This window comes from Athene noctua, chromosome 6 (genome assembly GCF_965140245.1).
Source record: "Athene noctua chromosome 6, bAthNoc1.hap1.1, whole genome shotgun sequence".
Lineage (NCBI taxonomy): Eukaryota > Metazoa > Chordata > Aves > Strigiformes > Strigidae > Athene > Athene noctua.
The window spans coordinates 14,427,893-14,451,343 of record NC_134042.1 but is presented as its reverse complement, the minus strand read 5'-3'; the positions used below and the strand labels follow the sequence as shown (position 1 = coordinate 14,451,343).

At 40.7% G+C, this 23,451-nt stretch overlaps 1 protein-coding gene across 1 annotated transcript; it reads right to left on the bottom strand.

Annotated features, from left to right (window-relative positions):
* Window positions 1-1,925: 1,925 nt before the first annotated feature.
* Window positions 1,926-14,616, bottom strand: MED6 (mediator complex subunit 6). The gene is made up of 8 exons (XM_074909663.1): window positions 14,553-14,616; window positions 10,470-10,629; window positions 9,369-9,460; window positions 6,046-6,128; window positions 5,234-5,342; window positions 4,657-4,772; window positions 3,864-3,891; window positions 1,926-3,302 (listed from the first exon to the last, which is right to left on the bottom strand). Exons 1-8 carry the CDS (start codon window positions 14,572-14,574, stop codon window positions 3,172-3,174), a joined length of 741 nt encoding a protein of 246 aa, XP_074765764.1. The 5' UTR covers window positions 14,575-14,616; the 3' UTR covers window positions 1,926-3,171.
* Between the last annotated feature and the right edge of the window lie 8,835 nt (window positions 14,617-23,451).

The following is a 23,451-nucleotide window of genomic DNA, read 5'->3' as shown; positions in this document are numbered from 1 at the left end:
ACTTGTCACTTAAGTGACCATTCATTTGTTCTGCGCATGATTACAGGACCAAAGCAACACTTTATCAAAAGTTCACCTTCCTCTCCAAGAAAAAAGAAAAAAACAACTTGAACCCTGAATGCTTACTTATCATCACTTGCTTTGCCATTAAAAAAAAAATATCAAAAAACCACGGAAAAAGTGTATCACATCAGCTTCTGATCAGAAGCCATCTGCTGGTTCAGTGAAGCCACAGCCTATTTGTGTAACACCATTTTTCTCACAGGGAACCTCCATGTCTCAAAATAAAGCTAATCTCTCGTCTTTGCCTTGGCCCTCCTATTGCCTGTACTTTTCTAACCTTGCTCCAAGTGTAGCTTGCTTTGTCAAACAACACATACGGACTCTCCAAATGGCATCCTTCTTTGTGAGGAAAACCAAAATACTAAGTATAGGGGCAGAGCAGAGAACAGAACAAGAGAGAATAACACGTGTAGCCTGGTCAGATCTTAACTTGATAAGTTGAAAAAGGCAATGTTTCTGCTGCATCTGAGACACCATTAGCTTTACACAGTGAATTCAGGTAGCTAACTGCCTCTCTTCCTACAGTGTGGCTAGATTTTTGCACAGATACATATATAGACAAACATATATATATATATATGTACGCATATCTGTTCATGTGTATACACATATTTACAGGTACTTTCAGGCTCTCAGAAGAATGTTTTTAAGAGTTACAGGTCATTTTTAGCTTCTGCTACCCCGTTATTTAGGCCAAGAAAAGCTCTTTTGAAGCCTGAATTGTTATTAGCTAAGAGCAAAAAGTAGAGATAGCTCTCCTGTACAAGCAAATCTCTCCTTTATGCAAAACTAAGTGACACATAAGGCAAATTTCAGATGAAAGGGAACAAGCAAGCAATTCTATAAGCTTTACAAATAGCGAAGGTCCTCTGAAGGACTTTGGACTTCAGTGCTCAGGCTCCAAACCAAGAGAAGTGTATAAATACCAGAGAGAAAAGGCCTAGATTCTCATACACTGAAAAACATTACTGACTAGGAGGTAGCTGCTTAACCGCTTTTTTCCAGTAAATTACTTGGGGTTTAACGGTAATATCTGGTAATAATGTTGCTTAAGTATCAAAGCTCATTTAACTGATAAAATTATTTTAGAATATCTTGTTAGCAAGTAACAAGATCCAGAAGATATTTCAGTCCCTCATCTCCTCATATAGCAAGCCTTCAGCATTGAAGGACAGCTACTAAGAAATCAACACACTCACTGGTAACATCCCTTACTGCTTTATAATGCAGTTCTCTCACGAAAAGATCATTCCCCTGAAAAGGCTTATCACATTCAAATGCATTGTTTCATGCACGGAAACCATTTCCTATCCTCTCAATAGCCCAGATGATGGCACTTTAACTCAGATGGGATTAGACCAGAAGTCCATCCTTTTTAATGCCCTCTGACATCAGCCAATACCAGACATATTCCACAGAAAGCAAAAAGGCTGTTAAGAGATGCAGATGTGAGGACAGTCTGCTCCTTCAAGATCCACCCTTGTCTCTGAATCAGCTCAAATTCTGAGCATGGAGTATAACTGCTTTCAGGGGAATTTCTTTAATACGAGAAAGAATCAACACCCTTTTGTTCCAAGTGTATTCACACTATCTTGTAACTACTCAATGCTGAATAATTAGCTCTCTCTTGTTATGAGCATCCCAGAATAACTGTTTTCTATATCTTCGCTTGATTTATTAGCTCACATGAACTTATTATGTACTTCTATCAACATCTGGAGAAATAGCTGTTCATACTTGACCCTTAAGTACACAATATATTAACTTTAAGTCTGTATCTGAATCAACAGCAAACAGCTATTGGCTTATCTACATATTTAATGTTACAGCCTTGATTACAGGACAAAAAATACATGGGTCTTTGTATCATTTGCAATAGATACCTGGTCAGAGCTTTTTATTAGTTACTGAAACAGAGTCTCTCATAACCTCAAATTAAATCTGACACAGCTGTCTAAGCATATCTTAGTCTTCCTTCCTGTCTACATTTTGTTTGCTACATACAAACCTTTTTCTTGCTTACTGCAGTTTACTACAAGAAAGCAGGTAACAGCTGTGAAAAGAAAGCAAACTATTTCAAGGATTGCTCCATTACTTCAATGAAAAAACAAAACCAAACCAGTAGTCATTTCTTTGCAATGGATGACTTCTAATTTTTCGGAAAAAGTTTGTGTAAGCAATACGCTTAAGCAGCAAAGTGTATAGCTGTCAGTGATGCTTCTGCTCCACTGCCCTACCTCCTTAAGTCTAAAAGGCAGACAACTAAACAAAGTGATCAGATGCATCAAGAAAGTGCTAGAAGTACAAAACAGATGCAATCGATATATTTGAGTTACAATGAAAAAAGGAGGAATATAAACAGCTTCACTGAGTGTGCAACAGCAAGACATTTTAGCTTGTTTTATGTCATCATAAATCTCTCACGGAACGCTAGCTTTTATAATAAAAGACCAGCTTAGCCATTAAGTAAAATGAGTGCCCAAGAACATTTAGAGACTGAGAGTGGTTTGACATCTAATTACATGGATTTGAGCCTCCAGTTATCAAATCTTTTATCTGTATCCCAAGCATACTAAAAGCACAGCAATTTATAGCAGGCAGCCTAAATCCTTTAGAAGAACTTCTCTTCCTCAAAATAGCACAAAATATATTCCAAAATCCAAGCAAAAAAAAAAAAAATGTTGCCAGCACATATGGCATACTTGCTACTAACAAAGTAAGCATTTAAGAAAGGCATTCCAGCAGCCAGTTTTATTTGCCAAGAATTCAGATTATTTATTTTTTCTATATAAAAGTTTTTTCTTTTTACATAGGAGACCACGACACAAGAGATGCAAGAGTCTGTAAAGATTTCAGGAGGCTGCAAAGTATGTCCATGTAAAAAATATTCTCAGAAGCCAACGTTCAAAATAAGATGAAGACTGAAAACACCTTCTTTGAGGCAGCTCACATCCTGATATTGCGTGAGAGGTTTCTACAGAAAAAGCTGTTACAGGGACTTCAGTCCCTGAATCTTCAGTCTCAGCGGAAGAGCTTAAATACAAAGAAAGAGGAGCAATAATCTCCTGTTTCCCAGGTACTAATCCAGATGCGTAACAACTTTTCCCTTCACTGGAGTCTCATCCGTTTTTCAGGTGGTCCTTTCGCACCAGCACTCTGCTGAGCATTCTTGACAGTCTCTTTTTCCTCTGTCTTGACAGCTTCAGGGGCTGGTTCCGGTTCCTTCTTGATTTGATCCACTTAAGAAGTAACAGCAAAACAAAATTAAACCTCCAATTTTTATTCCTAAAATACTGTTCAGAGTACTTAGAAAACACTGTTGATGTCAAAGGGGCAAAATTAATTTCAAAGGTATAAGAATAATTAAGGACTAAATTCATACCTATACTGTTAAAAAAAAGTGGAATAGATTGAAGATATAGAGTTTATGCTTTTTCTGTTTTGAGGTTGCTTCTGGTCAAGTCAAAGCCTTCAAATGCTTTCTTGAGCTTGTAACACCATACAAAATAGCTAAGATGCTGGACTGACTAAACTGTTCCCTCATTCACCCAGCTCCTGCTTTCAAAGCCCAGTTCCTGAATTTGGACCTCCAGGCAATACAGTTCTATGGACAGAAAGGGCAGGAGTAGAATACACATTTTTTCACTTTCACCCTGGCTGCCACAGAGAACTTTGCACAATCAGGCAGTGCCAGAACTCCTAACCACCTCAGTGGCAGCAGCAAGGACTTTATATGGCAACTGGAAGACTCTGCTATATAGAGCCTATTTTTTAAGTCTTGGAGAATATTAGAGTTTTACCTGGGATAGGCTTTTCTCCAGGCTTTTGCTGTGAGGGAGGAAGCAAAAAAAACACAAAACAAACAACACATCAGTGGATGCAAAGGCACAGTTCTTAACCCTTCCTACTATTCATTTGGAATATAAACCAAGCAATGAGCTATTACACATAAGAGTTGAGGGTAGAAGGGATCACTAAATACACTTTAAACAAAATCCAAATCTTTTAACATCCAGTTTTTCCTCTGACAACTGGAAAGCACTAAAGCAAAAAACATGCAGTTAGCTGGTCTTTCCTACATCTGAGGAGGAAACAGTTTTAAAGATGCTGTAAACATAATTTCCTTTGTTCCCAAACAGAAGACCTGGTGGAACAAATGGCTACTAGAGACAGAAGTAATCACAACAACTTCACAGAATGCCAAGCATTTCCATGCTAATTAATGAGCCTCCAGAACAATGGAGTAACTAAAACAAAATAGCTGCGATGGTTTGACTGAGCTCACAAAACAGGAAACTGGAAGCAGCAGCAAGATCTGATAGCTGACAAGAACAGACCCTCTGTGATTAGATAACGATTCTGTATAAGACAATTCGCCCTCACAGTTTTGCCAAGGTCTTAATGACTCCTGCAGTTACATAGGGGAATCCTACACTGCAATCAGAGCCTTCCATTTCAAATTTATTATCTAATCCATGTTACCATTGCAGAAAGCACAAAAAATTCCCATTCAGTTTCATCTGTTCAAGTACTTACAGACTGCCTTAAGTTCTAAGTAAGTTACAGCAATATTACGGCTTCTAAGTGTCGTACCTGAACAAATCTGGGTGGAAACTTCTGTCTTAGGTCTAAAAGCAAAGCATCTACCCGTTGCCTTTGGAAAATAGAACTTGGTTCTTCTTTCTTCTTGGCTTTTGGTTTAGCTTTTTCTGCAAGTCACAGAAATGTAAGAGAAAGCTGTAATAAAAGTTCTGTTCTCTCAGCAGTGCCTTCTTGTATGACAAGTTGGTATTCACCTCTCCTCTAAACTTTATTTTTATTTTCCCTCTGACATCAGGGTTGGGGTTTTTTTGTGGAAGATAGATTAAGGACAGTTCCTACTTCCTGACAAACTGGTTTGGCTTCTGAAAATGTACTTTGGTCTGCAGCGGGTTGAAGAGTTGCCCACTTTGTTGACACACAGCTCACCATTTTCGTCTCCCACCCATGCCTCAATGTTCACAACCACCAGCACAGAAGTATAAGATTCCTTCTACCTAATAAGGAGCATTAACTTACCTTCCAACAGACACTTAACCTCATCTCTACACCATCACTGTGCATTGCCTCAGGCTTTTCCTTATATCACCTTCCTTTGCCCAAAGTACACAGGAGCAAGTAGGAATCATACCTCGTTCTTCTTGATCTTTGAAATGCCACCAGTAGCCTTTGGATGGGTGATAGCGACAGTAGGACATAGCTTCTTCAAAAGCAGACTGAATTCCATGCACTGCAGTGAGCTTTCAGAACAAGAACATAAGCCAGTGTTCAGAATTTAAGGAGAAAATACAGTATAAATTTTTGAAAGCAGGTATTTTAAAATTAGTAGTCTATATTCATATTTGCCTTGGGAAGGTAACTTGGGACATCTAGTTTTGGACCAAGAATGTAATCACTTTTACAGGCTCTTACATAACCCTTTTTGAAATGCTCTTCTAAACTGACAAATTTGCAAAAGCAGTAGTTTACTATAACAGAAGAAATCAAAACAAACCTGAGCATCCAATTAAAAAAAGAAATACCAAACCAACTTTAAAAAATAAGCTTCATTTAAAGAGAAATATTACATTCCCTTAACATTAACATTCCAAAGAAAGTGTCACGGAATATGTATTTAACTACTATTTCATATGTATTTGTAATGTAATTTTTCTTTTGATTATTTGAACCTTATGCTGTTCTGCCAGCTGGGTAGCTTCAGTTACTCCGATCCTTCATCCTTAAACAATGTATCCTACTTTTTGGACCATACTGTACTGTCCCAGGATCTTTCATTTCCACGTGGAATCCACACCGTATTAACAAGTGGGGTTTGCTTTGAGTTACTGTATACTACACAAGATCTTTTCCTCAGAACCGTGAATGAGGGATTTAAACAGCCTGGGAAACAACCAAAATAAAAGCAGATACAACCAGTATACATCAAATGCACAGAACACTTACAACTCTGGAGTTAATGACAGACCCCAAGTCAGGTGCCTGATAAATCACTCCAGCAATAATATAGTAGTCGGCCAATGGAATAACTGTGGGGAGGACAAAAAAAAAAAGGAAAGAAAGGCAGGATCAATTTAAAGCTCTGGCTGAAGATTCTGTAGTTGTTGCTGAATTTCAGTAGTAACAGCAGAAATTGCAATATTCATCTCATCACTAAACTTTCTCTTTTCAACCTCTTTCTTGAAGGTGCTTTATTTGCAACTTAGCCACAGACTGATAAGGGGGAAAAAGAAGGTCTGCTTTACAGATAGAAAAGCATCAGCTTTAAGTCCTGTCCTACTGCAAACAAATAATTGACCTTACAAGCATTGGGGTTTTCAGAGCTTACACAACAGGAGTCAAGTGAACTGCACTGGAAGTAGCTCCACTTGCCTTTGCTACTGGTAGAAACCCACAACACTGTAAGATCTCATTCTTCTGGCCTCAGGTCTCTCCAACTTGTACAGCCCTCTTTGCTAGATTTCCCAGACCCAATGGCAGCTATGCATACATAGAGCATACAGTTCTAAATCAATAACATTCTGCCAAAAAAAGACTACCTTCCAAAGGCATTTGCTAAATCAGATTTGGAACCTCTACTGACCAATCAAAAATTCTTGTTTATTAGAGCTGCAGTGCAGAGGAACATCACAGTTGCCTCTGTAACACTCTGCCAAACATTCTTCAATGGAGAAACTACAGCAATGCTATCGGCTTCACATTCCTAAGGCTCTTACTGTGCCCACAATTATTCCAGTTCCTCCATCTGTATTAACACATCCTGTCTGAACCTTTTTACTGACAGGACCCAATTCAACCACTACTTGCATGTTATGAAGCTTAGACACCTGCCTAAATTAACAGACCAAGACAGCTGGGTGCATATTACAGCCAGTACCCACTTCTCAAAAGGAAAAGGATTCTTAGCATTTCCGTAGAAGTGGAGCAAGACGCAGAACAGCAGCTTTACTGCCTCACAGCTCTGTACCAAAGTAGCCTGCTTTCCTCAACACCTAACTCTCCCTAATAATTGGATCTAAAGATTTTCTAAAATCACTTTAAACAGGCAAAAACTTCAAGAATTTTTAAAAAATATTTTCATTAAAACACATGGAAGTCATAAGACAGGGCTGTACCAGTTCTATCTGAACACTCAACACTAGCTGTGAACTCATTTTAGTTTTCCCTCACCATTCTCATGTCTCAAATACAATAATATTAGTACTACTGTTATTCCAAAAGCAGATTCATGCCCAGCATGCAATAAACCAATCTTGACATGCTCAGGAGAGATACTGTATTTATTCGGGCCTGGGTGCTCACTGAACTTTTCCACAAAACAAGCACACCAACAGCAGGTTTTTGGGCTTCTTTTACACACAAAAATCAGAGGTTAGTCCTTTTCCAAACATGCCTATTAGATACTGATTAGTTAGTGATTAACATACAATTATAATACAGTTTGCATAATGCTTCCACTACTATGCACGCCCAGGGGAAGGGTCTTAACATGGGCAGGGGTCTTTTTGACCTGGGAGTGTGGTTTTTAGTATTATAATGAAGGTAGTTCACTTTCAGGACACTCAAAAGTTAGTTTCATTGACAAGTTAATTAACTGAATAGTCACTTTCCCAGGTTGTCAGATAGATACCTTATCCTCAACACAACCCCAGACATTCTCTTTATGGTCCAGGTTGTTCTGCTTATTTTCTACAGTTTGGAGATGAAAGTTAATCCTTTATGAATTTCTTATCGCTAGTCAAGGTCATCTTGACCATGCTTCAAAATCTCACTCAACCAAGCTTCAAAACCTTGTAATTGTCCCCATATATGTGGTAACTATAGCTACTAGCACAATTATTAACCATGGCTACTAGCAAACGTGTATCACTATGATAAAATGAAACACACGACTAACATTCAATCTAGGGAACTATGCAACTCAGTCAAGGTACCCAGCATAAACCGTACAGTCTCAATGGGAAAAATGTTATCAAACAAGTCCCAGTTAAGTTCCACCAAACACATCTGCATTGCAAAAGTCTGAACACACATATTGTGGAACCCCCAACTTTACTCTTGATCTAAAAAGTGGCAAAACAGGAAATTAAAGGCTGCATGATACTTCCATCTCACCTTTTTAAAGCTAAATTCAAAACCTTTATTAAAGAAACAACTCATAAGATCTACTGAAGAAGGAATCATGTAAGTTCTTTTCCGGTACAGAACTGCAATATAAAGAGGCCATTACATGATAGAAGTAAATAAGAAGCCTTGACAGACAAGGCAAAATCCTGTAGAAGACCAAAATTTATCTTCAGAGCCTAAGTAACTAAAAAAAGGTTAAGAAATAACTAGCATTAACCCTGCCCTTCTTTTCCATAAAGCTTATTCTGAAATAACCTAAATTATTTTAAATACGCAGTAAACACAGAAGACAGTCCAATAACTATTGGAATGTGACTACTTTTTAAATTAATCATGCACACAGAAACAAATTTAAGGTTAAAAAGGAATAAAGAAGTCAGTTGCACACAAATGGAAGAAAAAGCTAAGGTACTACATTTAAAACCTGCGAAGGTCATCAGTGACACTATAAGAAGGAGCAGCGCTGTTGTCACAAGATTCCCTCAGAATTATAAAGTGCTCCATTCTCAGTGGAATAACCAGAACAACAAGCATTTGTGGTATCTCATGGTCATTTTTCACATGGTTCCTTGTCTTCTACTGACAAGATCTTACTCAGCAGTATAACCAATTCACAGTTGAAGGTGGAAATAGTGCAGAATGAGAGCGTGACGTGACACAAACAGAAGCATGAATGATCCTTCTCCCTAACTAATAGAAAACATCTCTCCAAAATAAATCAATCACATACTAACCACTTCAGATGATTAGCTCAAATTAAACTAAACTCATCAGCCCCAAGCAAGGATATCATTAGCCTCACATTCAAATAAAACGAAAACTCTTGCAGAGCCTGACAGATAAATACAACTGGGCACGAACACTATTATCAATTTCCCATGGCAAAATATACCAGACGGCAGCAGTTCCTCATTGCACTCTTCACATTTCACCACAAGATGGCAATCCCTGCCACTAGCACACTACAGGTCACTGCTAGACAAAATATCTCCACCCCGCCACAAAGCCTCATACCCTTTCATTTAGATCTAAGATAAAAGACAGAAGAGGGGAACCAGGAGTGCTTAAACACAAATTAGGAACAGAAAAAAGCAACTAACTGATCGGCCTTCTCAGCAGTGACAAGAACTGAGTGACCTTACCTTGCGTTGGAGATTGCCTTTGCTGCTTTCGGATAATGAAGAGAATGGGCTCTTGAGCATGAAGAAGGATGTACTCCACTCCAACCATCTGGCTGAAAAAGAAGCAACCTGAATAATTACTTTCTGCAAAGTAAAATCTGTAGGGTGTGAAAGGGCCTGGCAGTAAAGGGATGAAGTTGAGATGCTTTGGAAACTCTTCTACATAAAGTGCAATAAACAAAGGCATAGGATCTCCTGAGCTAGCTATCAAAACCCAGCTGCATATACAAAGGGAGTTACAACAACTTGACACAACATCTAAGTAGAATATGTTAGCAAACAAATAAATAGCAAAAAAGATAATCTATCATCACAGAGATGTCATTTAAACACAGAAACAAAAGACGAGTGTATGATGTGACCATCTGTATCTGATGTGAAAGCCTCTCTGCAAGCACATCTGAGCACAAGTGACTTTACCAATGAACTTTCAGCTCAGCTTGCACGCTCCCTATCGATCAGACTGTGGAGTCTTTAAATAGTTCTCAAACATCTCACTTGTGCTCAGTGTAGCAGATGGGGAACTGCAAAGAAAGTGAACTTGCGCATGCTGCAATCTCATTACACAACCATCTGTGATCAGTTTATTTACAACACTCACTACTTTTATTATCCATGCTAAAAAGCCAGCTCTTTGGGCGAATTATGTACTAATTATGGCACATTGCCAGTGAGATACGGAAACACAAACTATTTATGAACTCAAAGTATCCCCTAACATAAACCCTATTCACCACAGAAAAACATTTAACTGCATTACCATTATTCAGGTTCTGCTGAGCTGGGAGGATGAGAGAAGACAGTTTTTCTAATTCAGAGAAATATCTGATTTACTGGAATCTCAGAATATACATAGAATCCTTCATGCTTAACACCTCCTTGAAATGACATAAGAGGAAATAGAAGACATCCAAATACAAAAACTGCTGAGTTCCCTGGCAAGTGGTGGGACTAAAAAGCACAGAACAGGAGGCTTCCAGCATGCTTCCACTCAGCCACCAAAGCCTCTGGATGAAGGGACAAAGGACACTGCACAGGAAGCAGTTCCAAATTACAACTTACTTCAAATGGTCCAAGGTCATCCGCTGCATTTTGACGACTTCATTGTTACATGTTCGGTCATAGAATGGGTTACTTCGCTCTGAGAAATAGTCCAACACGCTCCCATTGTTTAATATTGGAATCCAGGAGCTGTCAACCCAGGAAATTCCCAAGAGATTATCTGGGAAGAGAAATCTACACTGAGTACCAAAGCAGCCCAAAACACTACAAATACCTCCAAGAATAAATTGCCACTGGTTAATGATTATAGCCAGGGAAGGAGGTGGAACACAGCCTCACACAAACCAGTTCTAATAAAAAATGTGTTTCATAGAGTTCAACTAATAATTGATATCCCTTAACCTTCTGCAGTTCTGTTGTAGGTACACAATAGAAATACAGACTTTTTTTGTTATTGCACTTTTCTTTCCATGACAACCAGCTGCTGGTATACCTTTATGTCTCAAGAATGAGAGTAGGGTCTGTGTGCACGTGTGTGTGTGATGTGTTGGGTGAGTTAATCCCCAGTTATTAAGCTCTGATAATGTATATAGCATTATCATAATACACCTATTTGGTAGTATTATATACAGCTTATTTTATGAACCACAGCATCAGCTGAGTAGAAGCACAATCCAAAGCATGGTTCCTTTTCAAAGCTAGGTCTCTGGTATGTAAATTGCATTTACTAAACTAAGTTAGAATCAGTTATGGGGCTGGGGGCAGGATGGAGTGATACACTCCATGCTAAATCTGAGCCTGCCCATATTTAAAACTGTTTATTTCTTACAAAAACAGTTTCCAAGCTGTAAACCATGCTGCTGAAAAATAGGTAAAACACTACAGAGATCTATTAAACCAAGACTTTTCTTTTGCTAAAGCCAATGAGAAAACTACCAACTGAAACAAAATAGCGACACTGGTAACATTTCTAAGATGTTCTGTTATGAAAATACATATCACTGATATCACAGCAGCTGATACTGTTATGTTTCAAAGATTGTTATTTTTTACACAGGTGAAATCTATAACAAACAAAAAACCCAAACCAGCAGACGCAAAGATGCTATCTTTGGGTGGATGTTTCCCAGCAGTCTTGGACAAGAGAGCCTGTTCTCAACTCTACAATTAATCTGCCCAACTGCCTGCAGCAAATTACTTATTCCTTAAGTCTGTGGATATTACAGAAATCTAACTACAGAGTACTAACAATTATACAAAAAAGCAACCTTTTTGAACGAAACATACTCTATAATCTGCAAATCATTATATGCCAGTTAAATTCCTACAGATTTGGGGACATCTGAATGAAAATCCCTGGATTTTATTATCACACTGCAACAAAATGATGTTCCTCAAGCAGACCAAAGAAACCAGTGTCAACAATTGGTTCCACAGTCAACAAACCTACTAACATTTAAGATCCATGAAACACCTTGAGAAGTACTCTAAAATTCATCCATTTTAAATTGCTGCAGCAGCAAATAACATTTCAAAGACAAAACAAAGGAATACATTGTTTAGAATTAAACAACATAAGTGATGAGAAGTCACTGAAGAACCGAAATTCCCTTCTTGTAGGAACCATTCCCTTATGTTCACACATTATATACATACCCAGAACTCCCACTTATCGTTCCACTGTGAATATTTTACTTCTGTGACAACTGTGCACGCTTAGGGATGACTGGATCAGTTCCAAAAATGTCAGCTCATATACTGTTAGCAGCTTCTCTGCAGGACACTTAATAAAGTAACACTAGCTGCCCAGCAAACCAGGAAAAATGCACTATAAATAGTCACTCATAAATCATTTTGCCTCTTTAATCTTAGAATTGCCAGCCTAACTCTTTCATAGAACAGGGCAGGAGGAAGTCTAGAGGCAGTCAAATTATTTCACATATACTACTGACTCTTCTCACTATAAAAAAGGAAATCTCAGAAACACAGCACTAAGATCCATTATTAAGCACTTAAGTTACGGTAGCGCTGATCATCCTAAATACCCTTCAAAACCAAAATACAAGCTTTCCTTCCCAACAAAACCAAAGCCTTAAATGCTTGCATTCTTGTAATAATAAATTCTCATATTACATTCCAAATACATACTTTTCTTCCTTGTATGATTAATAATAATGATATTTCTCAAGAGGAATGTCAGGCAAGCTTCATATATATATATAGATATATATATATCTATAATGCTGCATATAGACTGATAAATGTTTCTTAAAATGGAATATAAATTCAGGTTCTAAGGCTCAGTTATCCATAGCTGCTTAGTGCCAATATGTACAATTGCCTTTATGACTAGCAAGATTATTCTCTTAAACTATTCTTGGAAAAAAGGAGAGGAAGAACGAAACCAACCATGAACCTGACATGCCTGTTATTCCAGCTAAGAAGGGAGTACTTCTGTTTATTTTGGGTATGATAAAGGATGGTGTTCTGCTTCCCTGTTCCTTTCAAAACCAGGACATCTTGTTCAAAGCATTTTTGGTGGAATTTGCATCACAGATGTAAAAGTAAAGTGTTTGTGACAATACTGCCAATCTGCTGTGAATGTCAAGACAATTTGGGAAACAAGCCAGCAAACTGTGACAAAAAATAAGAGAGTGAGTCACACAATGTGCTGTACCTGGCCTTGCTGGCTGGACAGCCCAACACTAGGCTTTGACAATCTGAGCAGGACAGAAAAATAGTTTGTTCGCTTAAAAGCCAGAAGTATGCCTCAAAATCTACTCAATGCATTGAATCAAATTAGATAAAAGACTTTGAGGGAGTTTAAATGATCTGGATTAAACCAGAAGGTTCTCACACCAGCTAATAACTTAATACAGCATTCCTCCATTAATCATCCACGTAGCTCCTTGCTGCAATTTGAAACAAGGCAGTCAGAAAAGCAAACAGGACTACACATATCATTATGTAAGGCTGAAATAAAAAAAAAAAGAGAAAACCTCTGTGGCATTATCAACATTAAACCCTCACAAGCTTTCCCTAAATATCTGCTCTTGGTCATGCTCTGTGACTCCACACACAGGCTTTTGGTGTGATTCCATTCAGACACCCTTATACAGAAAAATTTTCTTTCTCACACCGTCCCAGCCCCCTCTTCCTCTCTCAAATTTCAAACCCTTCACAGTCATTTAACCTGTACTTGGTCTACAATGTAAACCTTCTGTAATACATCATTCAAACACCAGCCCTTCTCTTTTAAAACCTCTCCTTTTAGTCTTATGCCTGAATTGTCACCCAAACCTTTCATGTTCTCAGTTACTTCAGTTTTCTTTCTGGCTTTTCTAACACCCGGCCTGCCTCATCACATCCACCCGAAGTGCTGCTAAGATTACCTGCCTAACTCACTGCTTTGGTCTCATGCAAGTCCCACATGTGCCAGCGTTTTGCACTTTCCTCCACATCTCAGAGCTATAACTCTCTTTTTATAGCTCCCTTGTATCACCATCTCACTCCAGGACCTCCTTATTCCACCCAAAAAGGCAGAAGTGTACCAGACGGGAGGCCTGGTTTTGCCGGGTGGCCCTCAACACACCTTCCCAGACTGCCTCACAGCCAAGAAAATTGCTTTCTGGACAGTTTTTCCTCCCAGTTCCTTCTCATGACATCGGTGCATCAGCAACACTAATAAACTCTTGCGCATGGTCTTCAAAGATGTACAAACAAACTCAGCCGCTCCGTGGCCCCTTCAGGGCACTACTAAAGGAAGCGGCTCTATTATCCTCACACCTCCGGCCACACCTCGACGTGCAGTAACTTGGCCCCTCCTTGGAGTGAATACTACGAGCACGGCAACCCCCAGCCAGCCAGGACGGTGCCATTACACCAACCTCCGCCCCAGCGGCAGCTGCCGCCGGGCAGCCAGGCCCGCCGCGCTCTGCCCCACGGAGGGAGCTCACCCCTTCGCGCTCCCCGCGGCGCCCAGACGCTCCGCGCCCGCCGGTGGAGGTCTGCTCAGGGCAGCGACGGGCAGGGCTCGCAGCTCGACACGGAGGCGACCCCGCCAAAGCCCCGAGAAGCGCGCCCCTCCCGCCGCGGCCGCTAACGGAGTGCCCCCAGCGCCCAGACGCGACGGCCCGGCCCTACCTCGGATGTCCACGGCCGCCATGGCCGCGCCGCGCACTTCCGCCCGCGCCCGGCCGGGGAGAGGCGGCCAGGACCGGAAGCGGGGCAGAGCGGCGCCGGCAATAGAGACGGGGGAGCAGAGCGGCGCCACGGCCGGCGGGCGGGGCGGGGCCAGCCGGGGGAAGGCGGCCAGGCCTGCCGCGCTGGGGGGAGAGCGGGATTGGGGTGGGATTGGGATGGCATGGGGTGACACAACGTCCCTTATCCCAGCACGCAGTCGCTGGCTGAGGAAACAAGCGAGAAGGGAAGGGTTGTGCTGCCCCAGCCTCCCGCCACAACCCCGAGGTGCGCTGCTCTTCACCCGTGAATGATGCATAACCAGAACGATGGCATTAGTGATGAAAACTGAATGCATTTTAGAGGTTAATTATGAGCTGTTTGTTCAAAAACAGAGATACAGACGTTTTACAATCATTTTCACCTTATCTTGGCCCTCTGGTAATGGCCAGTCCCTTTCAAAGTGAAAGAGGTGTGGGCTGCAGGTTTCTGCTGAGCATCGCACCCATCCTGGTCTAGTTGGCTGGGGTTGCCCCGATTTAGATTGCCATGTGGGAATATTGTAGAATGTTGGAGCTCACACCATCAGAACACTTCATGGTTCCTGTCCTGAGGTTTGGTTCTTGGCATTTTGACCCTTAAATGATATCACCAGTCATTTATAGGGTGAAGCACAACATTCAGTGGGTGGAAGAATATACATACACTGAAGATTAACAAGCTTTTTATCTAGACTGGCAACCACAATCTACCAATCTGCTGTACAGAGCACCCAATACCCCTGCTTCCCTCTAGGGTAGCTCCATGCACCCGTCTCGCCCGAGCCTCTTCAGAGAGCTGCTGAGATCAGCCATTCCCTCACTGGGAGCAGCAGGGTCTGTGGAGTGAGCCTGGAGGTTATCACCTTGCTGATAGCACGTCAGGGTGGTAACTGGTGATAGAATTTCTTCCCCTTCTGTTAGAAACATGTACAGTGTGTATAACGTACAAGAAATGGATATTATTATTATATAAGAGCAATCAAAAAGTTAGGACAGACCAGAGCTGATGCTGCTTATTTGCTCTTTATTCAGTCCTCTTTTACCAATGCATTAGGAGACAGACTTTAATTGCATAACCACATACTCTTCTTTATTTAACCCAGGATTCCTGTCTCGTTCAATATGTTAGAGTCACTGTATGACTTGCAGATATACTGGATTTGTTTTCTGTGAAGGTGAGCTGCCTGAAGAACACTTGATTTACATGTTTCAGACATTGAAAGGTGTCAAGGTACCAAGTGAAGGTTACAGAAAGTGACAAGATCAAATAGTTAAGGCAGAAGAATGTTGATTTGGAGAACTGCATTCTGTTCTTGTCAGTGATATAGTCATACATTATATTAATGACGTTTTTTTCAACCTAACACTTCACAGTTGTCCAGTAAATTCAGTTCCTCATTTGTTGCAGACCAACACCAGTGATCCAGTTTATAGGTGTGCTGAGCCCTTACTGCAAATAAAGTTACGGTGGTCATGCTTTGTGTGTTTTATAATTCTCTCCACTCTGAGAAGTCAAATTCTCTGAAATCTCTCTCAGTTTAAGCACCCAAAATAAGATTTTTGTAATCTCCGTGCCTCAAGGCTGTATCTCTAAAACAGGGGTGATAACAAGTCCCTTAGTTCTGAGTAGTTTATAAAAATAAATTTAATAATGTCTGCAAAATATGATGATGCTGGGGTGGTTAGTGTCATAAGGAATTAATAATCCCCTCTTCAAAAAAGGATTTGCTTAATGTGCAAGAAATAAGTAAAAAAGATTGAACAGTGGAAGAAAAGAAAGTACTGAACAGATGACCACTGTCCATCCTTAACACTAAATACAGAAGAAAGCTGTGAAAACATGGTGCTTGATACTTTAATGGCACAACTACCTTAAAAATAAAAGCTAACATTAATTTTTCAATTTTCTCATTTCTGAGTTCTTGTCTTTGTTATCGAGACAATATTCTGTCCACTGAGGAATTCACATGTGCGCCCACTGCAGATCCCCTTCATTAATTAACTGCTGCTTGTTAGCAGTTTCTCCCTTTTCCAAACACATCCCTCCAGCATTATATGCAGAAGAGTATTTCCAAATAATATTATGATAGGTTGCCATTCTAAACCCAATATTTAAATATCCCTGTCATGAAAAATCCCTCCAGAGAGCAGAAATGCCAACAGACAAAACAGCCACCCTTCTGGAGCATCTCTGACGCCCTGTCTCACTTTATTTTTGTGCAAACTATTTCTCTTCAGTTGCAAATGGAAACTCAACCTCCATTTTAATTATTCATGTTGTCCATCTTTCCTGCTGACTCTACACCTCTCCTCAGCAAGTATGTCTTCAGATGACTGAGGGCCTGAAAATCAAAGACTCCTGGATGGGAAATAATGGGGTTTGATGGCTTACAATAAATCTCCAATTACATAGTGAGACTAGCCAAAGCACTGCTGGAAAGAATTGTTCATCTGGTAACATCTTCACTTTCTACTGCACCATAAAAGTCTAGGGCTTTTTCACTCGGCTTCCTCTAAAGGGAGGGTCCTAACGAGTATTGTGGTTCTGTCCCTGTTAGCAGGAGGTATGGATTACAGATGGAGAGCTAATGAAAGCTTTCAGGTAAAATGAGGAATTTATGCACACTGCTTTTAATATTAAAGAAAGGCACCTTAAGCAATGAATATTTAGACATATTCATTCCATTTGTGTATTTTAAAAATGCCTAAAATACTGGATAGAAAGTGGCACCTTTTCATGCCCTGGTGTTTGGATGTTGTTTAGTGTCATCCTCCCTCCTAAGTGGAATTATTTTTATGTGTGTCTCTGATCAGAGCTAATGAGGAATCTCATCCTACTATGCCCCCCTCTGCTAGGCACTACATACATGTACATATACCAAAAGACACTGCACCTCATTTACAGTGTTCATTATCTCCAGTGGATGCAGGATTGGATGCAGGATTGGTAGTGCTGAGCACTCCAATCACATTATGGATACAGTGGGGACGCTACCAAGGACTCCCTTTATAGTCTCAAATAAACACAGCTATATTGAGAGGACTGCCTCTACAAATTGAGGGAAAACTGCCTCTGTGCACATCTCTGGCAGTCCACGGAGACGGAACAAATAAACTACCTATACGCCATCAGGTGAAAAGTACTGTGTATGTACCCTCATCGTTATAGTCTGGGCAGTTTCCAAAACGTATTAGAGGCTGCTGAACAAAGAGACCATCACAGCGCTTTGGATTCTGCCAACCTGTGTTTGACCTCACAGATTAATAGTAAAAAGCTCCAAGTCCCATTCAGTGTTCTGGGCAAATCTAGTTCTGCAGTGAAGCACAAGGGAGATTTAAATTCCTATGCTAATGCAAAATCGCTGGGCTTGAATTACTTATGAAATGAGCAATTTGCTACTGGTTTTATAGTAAATAGGAATGGTGAAGTGTTCTTTTAAGTGCTTATCTTCTGCTTTGGGGAAAGACATAAAAAAATTAACAAACCAGTGATAGAGAATCATAAGCAATGCAAGGAAAACACTGAAATCACGAAGTTTTAAAGGGGGAAAAGGGAAGGTTCAAGGGGTTACTATGAGTTCATCCCCCTTCTTTTGTTTTAACATTTTTGCTGGTGAAGTCTCCTTCTTCCCACCCTGAAAACAATGACAACGTTACTAGTATCTTCAGATGGTACTACACATGCAGTCATTTACAGAATAGCTTCCAGTAGGCCTTAAAAGCCATCTCTGAATCATGCTTAAGAAACCCACAGCAAGGCCAAATTGCAAAATTCTGGTGTTTAAATTCTTAATCAGCCACTTTTGCTGACTTCAAAGTCTGTTAATTTCTCCTTTCGTTCAGTGCATCTGCCTGTACTTTTCCTTTTCCTGAGATGCTGTTTTCTGCACAGTTTTTATAAATACCACTAATCACATGCATTGACTATAGAAAAAAATAGCCAAGCTTGTGTGCTCTTTTTTCCTCCTGGAAAAATGCCACGGGGAAGATCTTACTAAAGTGGCTCCAACGATGGCTGCAGCTGGTGCCCTCTTCAAAACTGGGTCCCCTCCTAGCTGCTCTCAGTTCTGGGCTACAAAGAGAAGCTGGGGGACAGTAAGAAGAGTGATGCTCCTGGCATTTTAATACATCTCAAAGTGGTTTTTTTAGAGTCACCTGCTCAGAGGGATGGGGAAAAAAAAAGATAAAACCTTGCTAACAGTCTAAAAGCTTCCTGAAAACAATTAATCTCCCAATAAACCCCCAAAGGCTATCTGTCAGGAAGTTAATAAAGATGAAATGTCAGGATGCCACATGGCTGCTAACAACTGCAGGCAGGAGGGCAAATGAGCTCCCAAGCAAAGAAGCACCAGCTATGTCTCCTCACACATGATCATGTATTAAAACCACACTGAAGCTCCAAAAGCTGGCTTTTTTGTTTTGGCAGCCATCTCTGATCTCACCATCTCTGCAGCTGCATTGGTATTATCAACACAAACAACCATAGCAGTGGAGGACACAAGTCCAGTCTGAAGGTGTTGGATCGCCCAGAGAGCACTGGTGGGAGAAGCAGAAGCTGCCCCACGTCCCAAGAGCCACATGGGTCAGATGCAGACCAATGTCCAGAAGAGGCAGATCGAGCTGTCAGGTAACCCCAGAGCATGGTCTCCATTCCACATTGCTCTACCCGTCTGCATTTGTTTGCTGGATTGGAAGTTAACTGGAGTTTTATTTACACCCAGTTTCCAAAGGGCAGATCAGGGCCCTGGAGCAGAGCACTGGCCCCGCTCGCTGCCAACGAGCAGGCAGTGAGTGACCCCTTACAGCTAAGGCTCGCCCGGGAGAGGAAGGGAAGAAAAGCAAAGCAATCGCCTCCCCATGCATCCTCTGTATTGCACACACCTGCTAATCTAATAATCCCAATCCTTGGACTGCACTACAGATTTAGCATTTGTAGAATACCTTTCGGCAAGCCTTGAATGCCATCATTTTATTGTGTGTTATAAACCCTAATACAGCCAAATTGTGAAGTCCTTGATTTTTATGCCCTTTATGCTCGGTCAGGCACTTGGCTGATCTGAAAGAAGGTTTTAATAAAATAGTCTCTGAGAGTGTGATGAAGAAAATCAGGATTTGCCTTCCTGGTTTACTGATTTTCTATTAAAAGCCAGGGCTTTGGTTTGGCAGTGAGCCCTGTGCTATCCAGTGGGAGGATGCAAAACATCGACAGGCTGACCAGATCAGGAAGTGAAAAGAAATGCTTAATTTCAGTGTTTCAAGATTAGAGAAAGCTGCAGTCGATAGCAGAACATGAATGAAACCCCTAAAAATCTGCTTGAACAACTGCAGGCCTTATAATGCTTAAAATAAAGGGGTTTATTTCATTTCAGTAAAGAATTTTCATCTCTGCTCTGTCCACTTAGTCACAAACAATTTTTTTCTACACCTTCTGCCTACCTAAAACAGATTTCCTCACCTACTGTGAAATCTTAGTGTGCTCACTTCATCACTGCCTCAGGTACCTAACAGGCCAGGCAGTCTTTGATTGGATGCCTTCTTTCCCACTCTCCTTTTACATTTTTTTTTACTGGTGTTGGTGGCCTGGTAACCATAACCTCTGCTTTCTTCCCAGGAATTTCATGTGTTCCCCTCAACAGGCACTGGCAAAAAAACATTCTGTCCATCCTGACTGCTATGTGCCTTCTTCATCTGTGCCTCCACAATGTTGAAGGCAGAGAAGTCACCCAAGCGTTGACCCCAGGCTAGATATCTTTGCATAGCCAGGGCTGTTCATCCCTGGGCCCAGAGAGAGAGAGGGAATTAACACTAAGGACTGAGCTAGCCTAAGGTGGGGAACTTGGCCCATTTGCTGACCCTGTAAAAAATGAGCTATAGCAAAGTGTTCCTTCTCTGTCAGGTAATACTGCATTATTGGAGGTCATTTGTGAGGCAGTTGGACACTGTTTTGAAGACAGGAAAGTTCCAGTTTGGTAGAGGTGGCATGAGTTTATGGGGGGCCTTCCAGCTCAACAGCTGCATGGGGCTTTTGGCTCCTTAGTCTGAACAAGTTATTTTCAGAGAGGGGATTGGTCACTGCAAGTGTGGCTGAGAAGGTATGGGTTCCTCTTCCTTTACATTCAGAAGCTGCTGCAGAGAGCATCACTATAGACTGCACCTTGTTGTCCTATAGCCTCTAAACTACAAGGTCATCTCTGGGTTAGGAAAATACCAGTGAATCAGTGCTCAGCATGGGCTCTTGGCACTAATACAGGGGCACAAGTCTACTCAGATAGCTCTGGACTGCAGTTTGCAGTGGGATCCCATTCTCAAGAGCATCCATCCCTTCTCCTGAAGGAGTAGCAAAATTCCTACCACAGACTGCATTAAAAAATGATGCGTTTTCCTCCCCAAATACAGATTATCTCATCTTTGGCTTCAGTATGGTCTCAAAGAAGGAAGGTTGGTCCCCTGGGTATCAGAAAAATATCAGCCCACCATGCTAGTGCTGCACTCGCCATCATTAGAGACTGAGATTAGTCTTGCTATGCCACTTCACAGAAACTTAAAGAGGCTGTACTTGTGACCCTGCCCTCACAATGCACACACAGAACTGGAAACAATCTAGCTTAGCAGGAGGACACTGTCCAATATATTTTGCACATGAGAGAAAACTCCATCTGGGAATATTGTCTTGACCATGTCAGCCAAGAGTGGGCCAGCTGTGAGTATTTTACACCAGATAGGAAAGAGTAGGTCAAATTAATTAAACTCACATCATAGAGATTCAGCATGTGCTCCAAACAAGTGACAAACCTGCAGTGATACCAGAGCTTCATCTGTATAATTGAAAGCACCACAGCACCTCTCTGCTTTGCAGATCATACTGAAGTCAGTAGGTATGTGGCAACTTACAGAATATGCTAGGATAGTTGCACACCCAGGAAAGAACTAGTCATGAATTTCTATCGGTGCAATGGAGAGTGGAGCAAGGACACTTACAGAGTAACAAGCAAAAGATCTTATGTGATCCTTCCCCCCACCTCCCTCTCCTCAGTGTTTTAAATATCCCCTTTGTTGAACAGGAAAAAATCAGAATAGCAAAGCAGGAGATACACAAATATAGCTGATCTACTGGAGTGAAGCCAAAACAGCAAAGCCAGGCATGTGTTTCTGCAGTACTTACCTCAGTAGGGTTCCAGTGGGACCCAGAAGCTATCATGATCCAGTGATAAATAATGACAATAGAAAATCAGGAGATGAATACAGACAAGCTATATGTCCTACAAATCTGTCAAAAATTAACATTTACCATCAGCAATACACCACACGACTGACCTTCATAGCTTGATTCAGTGCCATGAAGTGTAAACTGTTGTCTGAGGGAACAAAAGGTAAGGCAAGGCAATGAGCATCCTCCATCAACAGGGCTGTTTCTCAAGGACAGGCATCCCCAGTATGGGACAAATCAGCAGCAAAATGTTTCATTAACATATAAGCATTGCATCTGTAAGAAATTGCATTTCTGTCCAGCAGAAAATGCCCTTACATAGTCAGCCTGGGCTCTGTACTGAATAAGGACATCATGAGCCTCACCAAACTACACGGTCTTGTTCACCCAATCCAAAAATAACCCTTGTTTAGTCTCTGCCACTTTACCAAATCTCTCAATCATGTCCATTTTAATGTAATTTTTTAATTCTAAGTTATAAAAAGATTTGAATTTAAGGAAGATTGGGTTAAATGAGTTTCCTTGCCTTTGTAATCCACTATCATCAGAGCTGTGGCGAAAGCAATATCCTTCAGACTTAAGCTCCAGGTTGACTGGAGTATCTTTTTCATCCATATTATCCATCTATGCAACTCACTGTGGTTGTTCCTTCCTAAAAGGGAAAGGTGAGCAGAGATGAACATTTCATGGCTTATGACTTACTAGCATTTGAGATTAAACCTTTGACTCCATTCTGGGCAGAATAACTGATCACTTCAAACTGTATCTCAGGTGAGTATCAAGGATAGAGAAGCTGTAATTTTTGTATTGTTCATGGGCTTTCTACTTTCTCATTCACAGTGTCTTTTATGGCAGATCAAATGTCTCCCCTGTCTTTGAACATTTACGAAAGTGGACGTGGAAAGCTGTATTCATCACACATTTCTCTTTGTTTGAGTCTCATTTGTTAAAATTCATGTGGCTACCTATGTTTTGTAATGACTATCATATTTATCAGTACATTTTACAATCTCTTTCAGTCTGTCTACAGGAAAAATACAGACTATATTAAATGTTATAAATTCTTGGGTTTCACCCCAAAGATCTCAGGCCCTTCAGATCAGAAGACATTGACCTTCCCATTTGTGCATAGTATGTTTCTGAAGTCTGACTGCCTTTCACTGTGGATGGAGTGGAGATGATTATATACAGCGTTTGTTTTCCAGATCATAACTGTATCATCTCCCATACCAGTTTTCAATGCAATAGCTTGTCTCACTGACATCCAGAATCTAGTTGTTTTTAGGAGCTGTTTCTCATTTCTGTAACCCTGAGACTCCAGTCAGTTGAGCAGATAAACACTGGATTTATGAGTGCAAGGGTAACGTAAGAATAATACCTCTCAAACAGAAGAAAAAAATCATCAAGGAAGCTACAAAGATGTTGCTGCTTATCCAGTCTGTCTACACAAATCAACCTTTACATAAAATATTTGCTACAATAAAAGTGACCTTCTTGCTTTTAATCTATCTAAGACTGTGTTATACAATGATCTGATTTGTAACCTGAGCATGACACTAAGTGATTATATAAATTCCTATATCCTTAATGCAGCTCAAATATCTCATTTGAGCAT

What these genes read in the sequence shown, in the direction of transcription:
- MED6 (XM_074909663.1), bottom strand. Translation starts at nt 14,574, where the DNA reads ATGGCGGCCGTGGACATCCGAG. An exon ending in AAGGCAATCTCCAACGCAAG is followed by an intron (nt 6,129 to 9,368) that starts GTAAGGTCACTC and finishes TCCTCCCCACAG; the next exon opens with TTATTCCATTGGCCGACTAC. An exon ending in TTCCACCCAGATTTGTTCAG is followed by an intron (nt 3,892 to 4,656) that starts GTACGACACTTA and finishes CCTCCCTCACAG; the next exon opens with CAAAAGCCTGGAGAAAAGCC.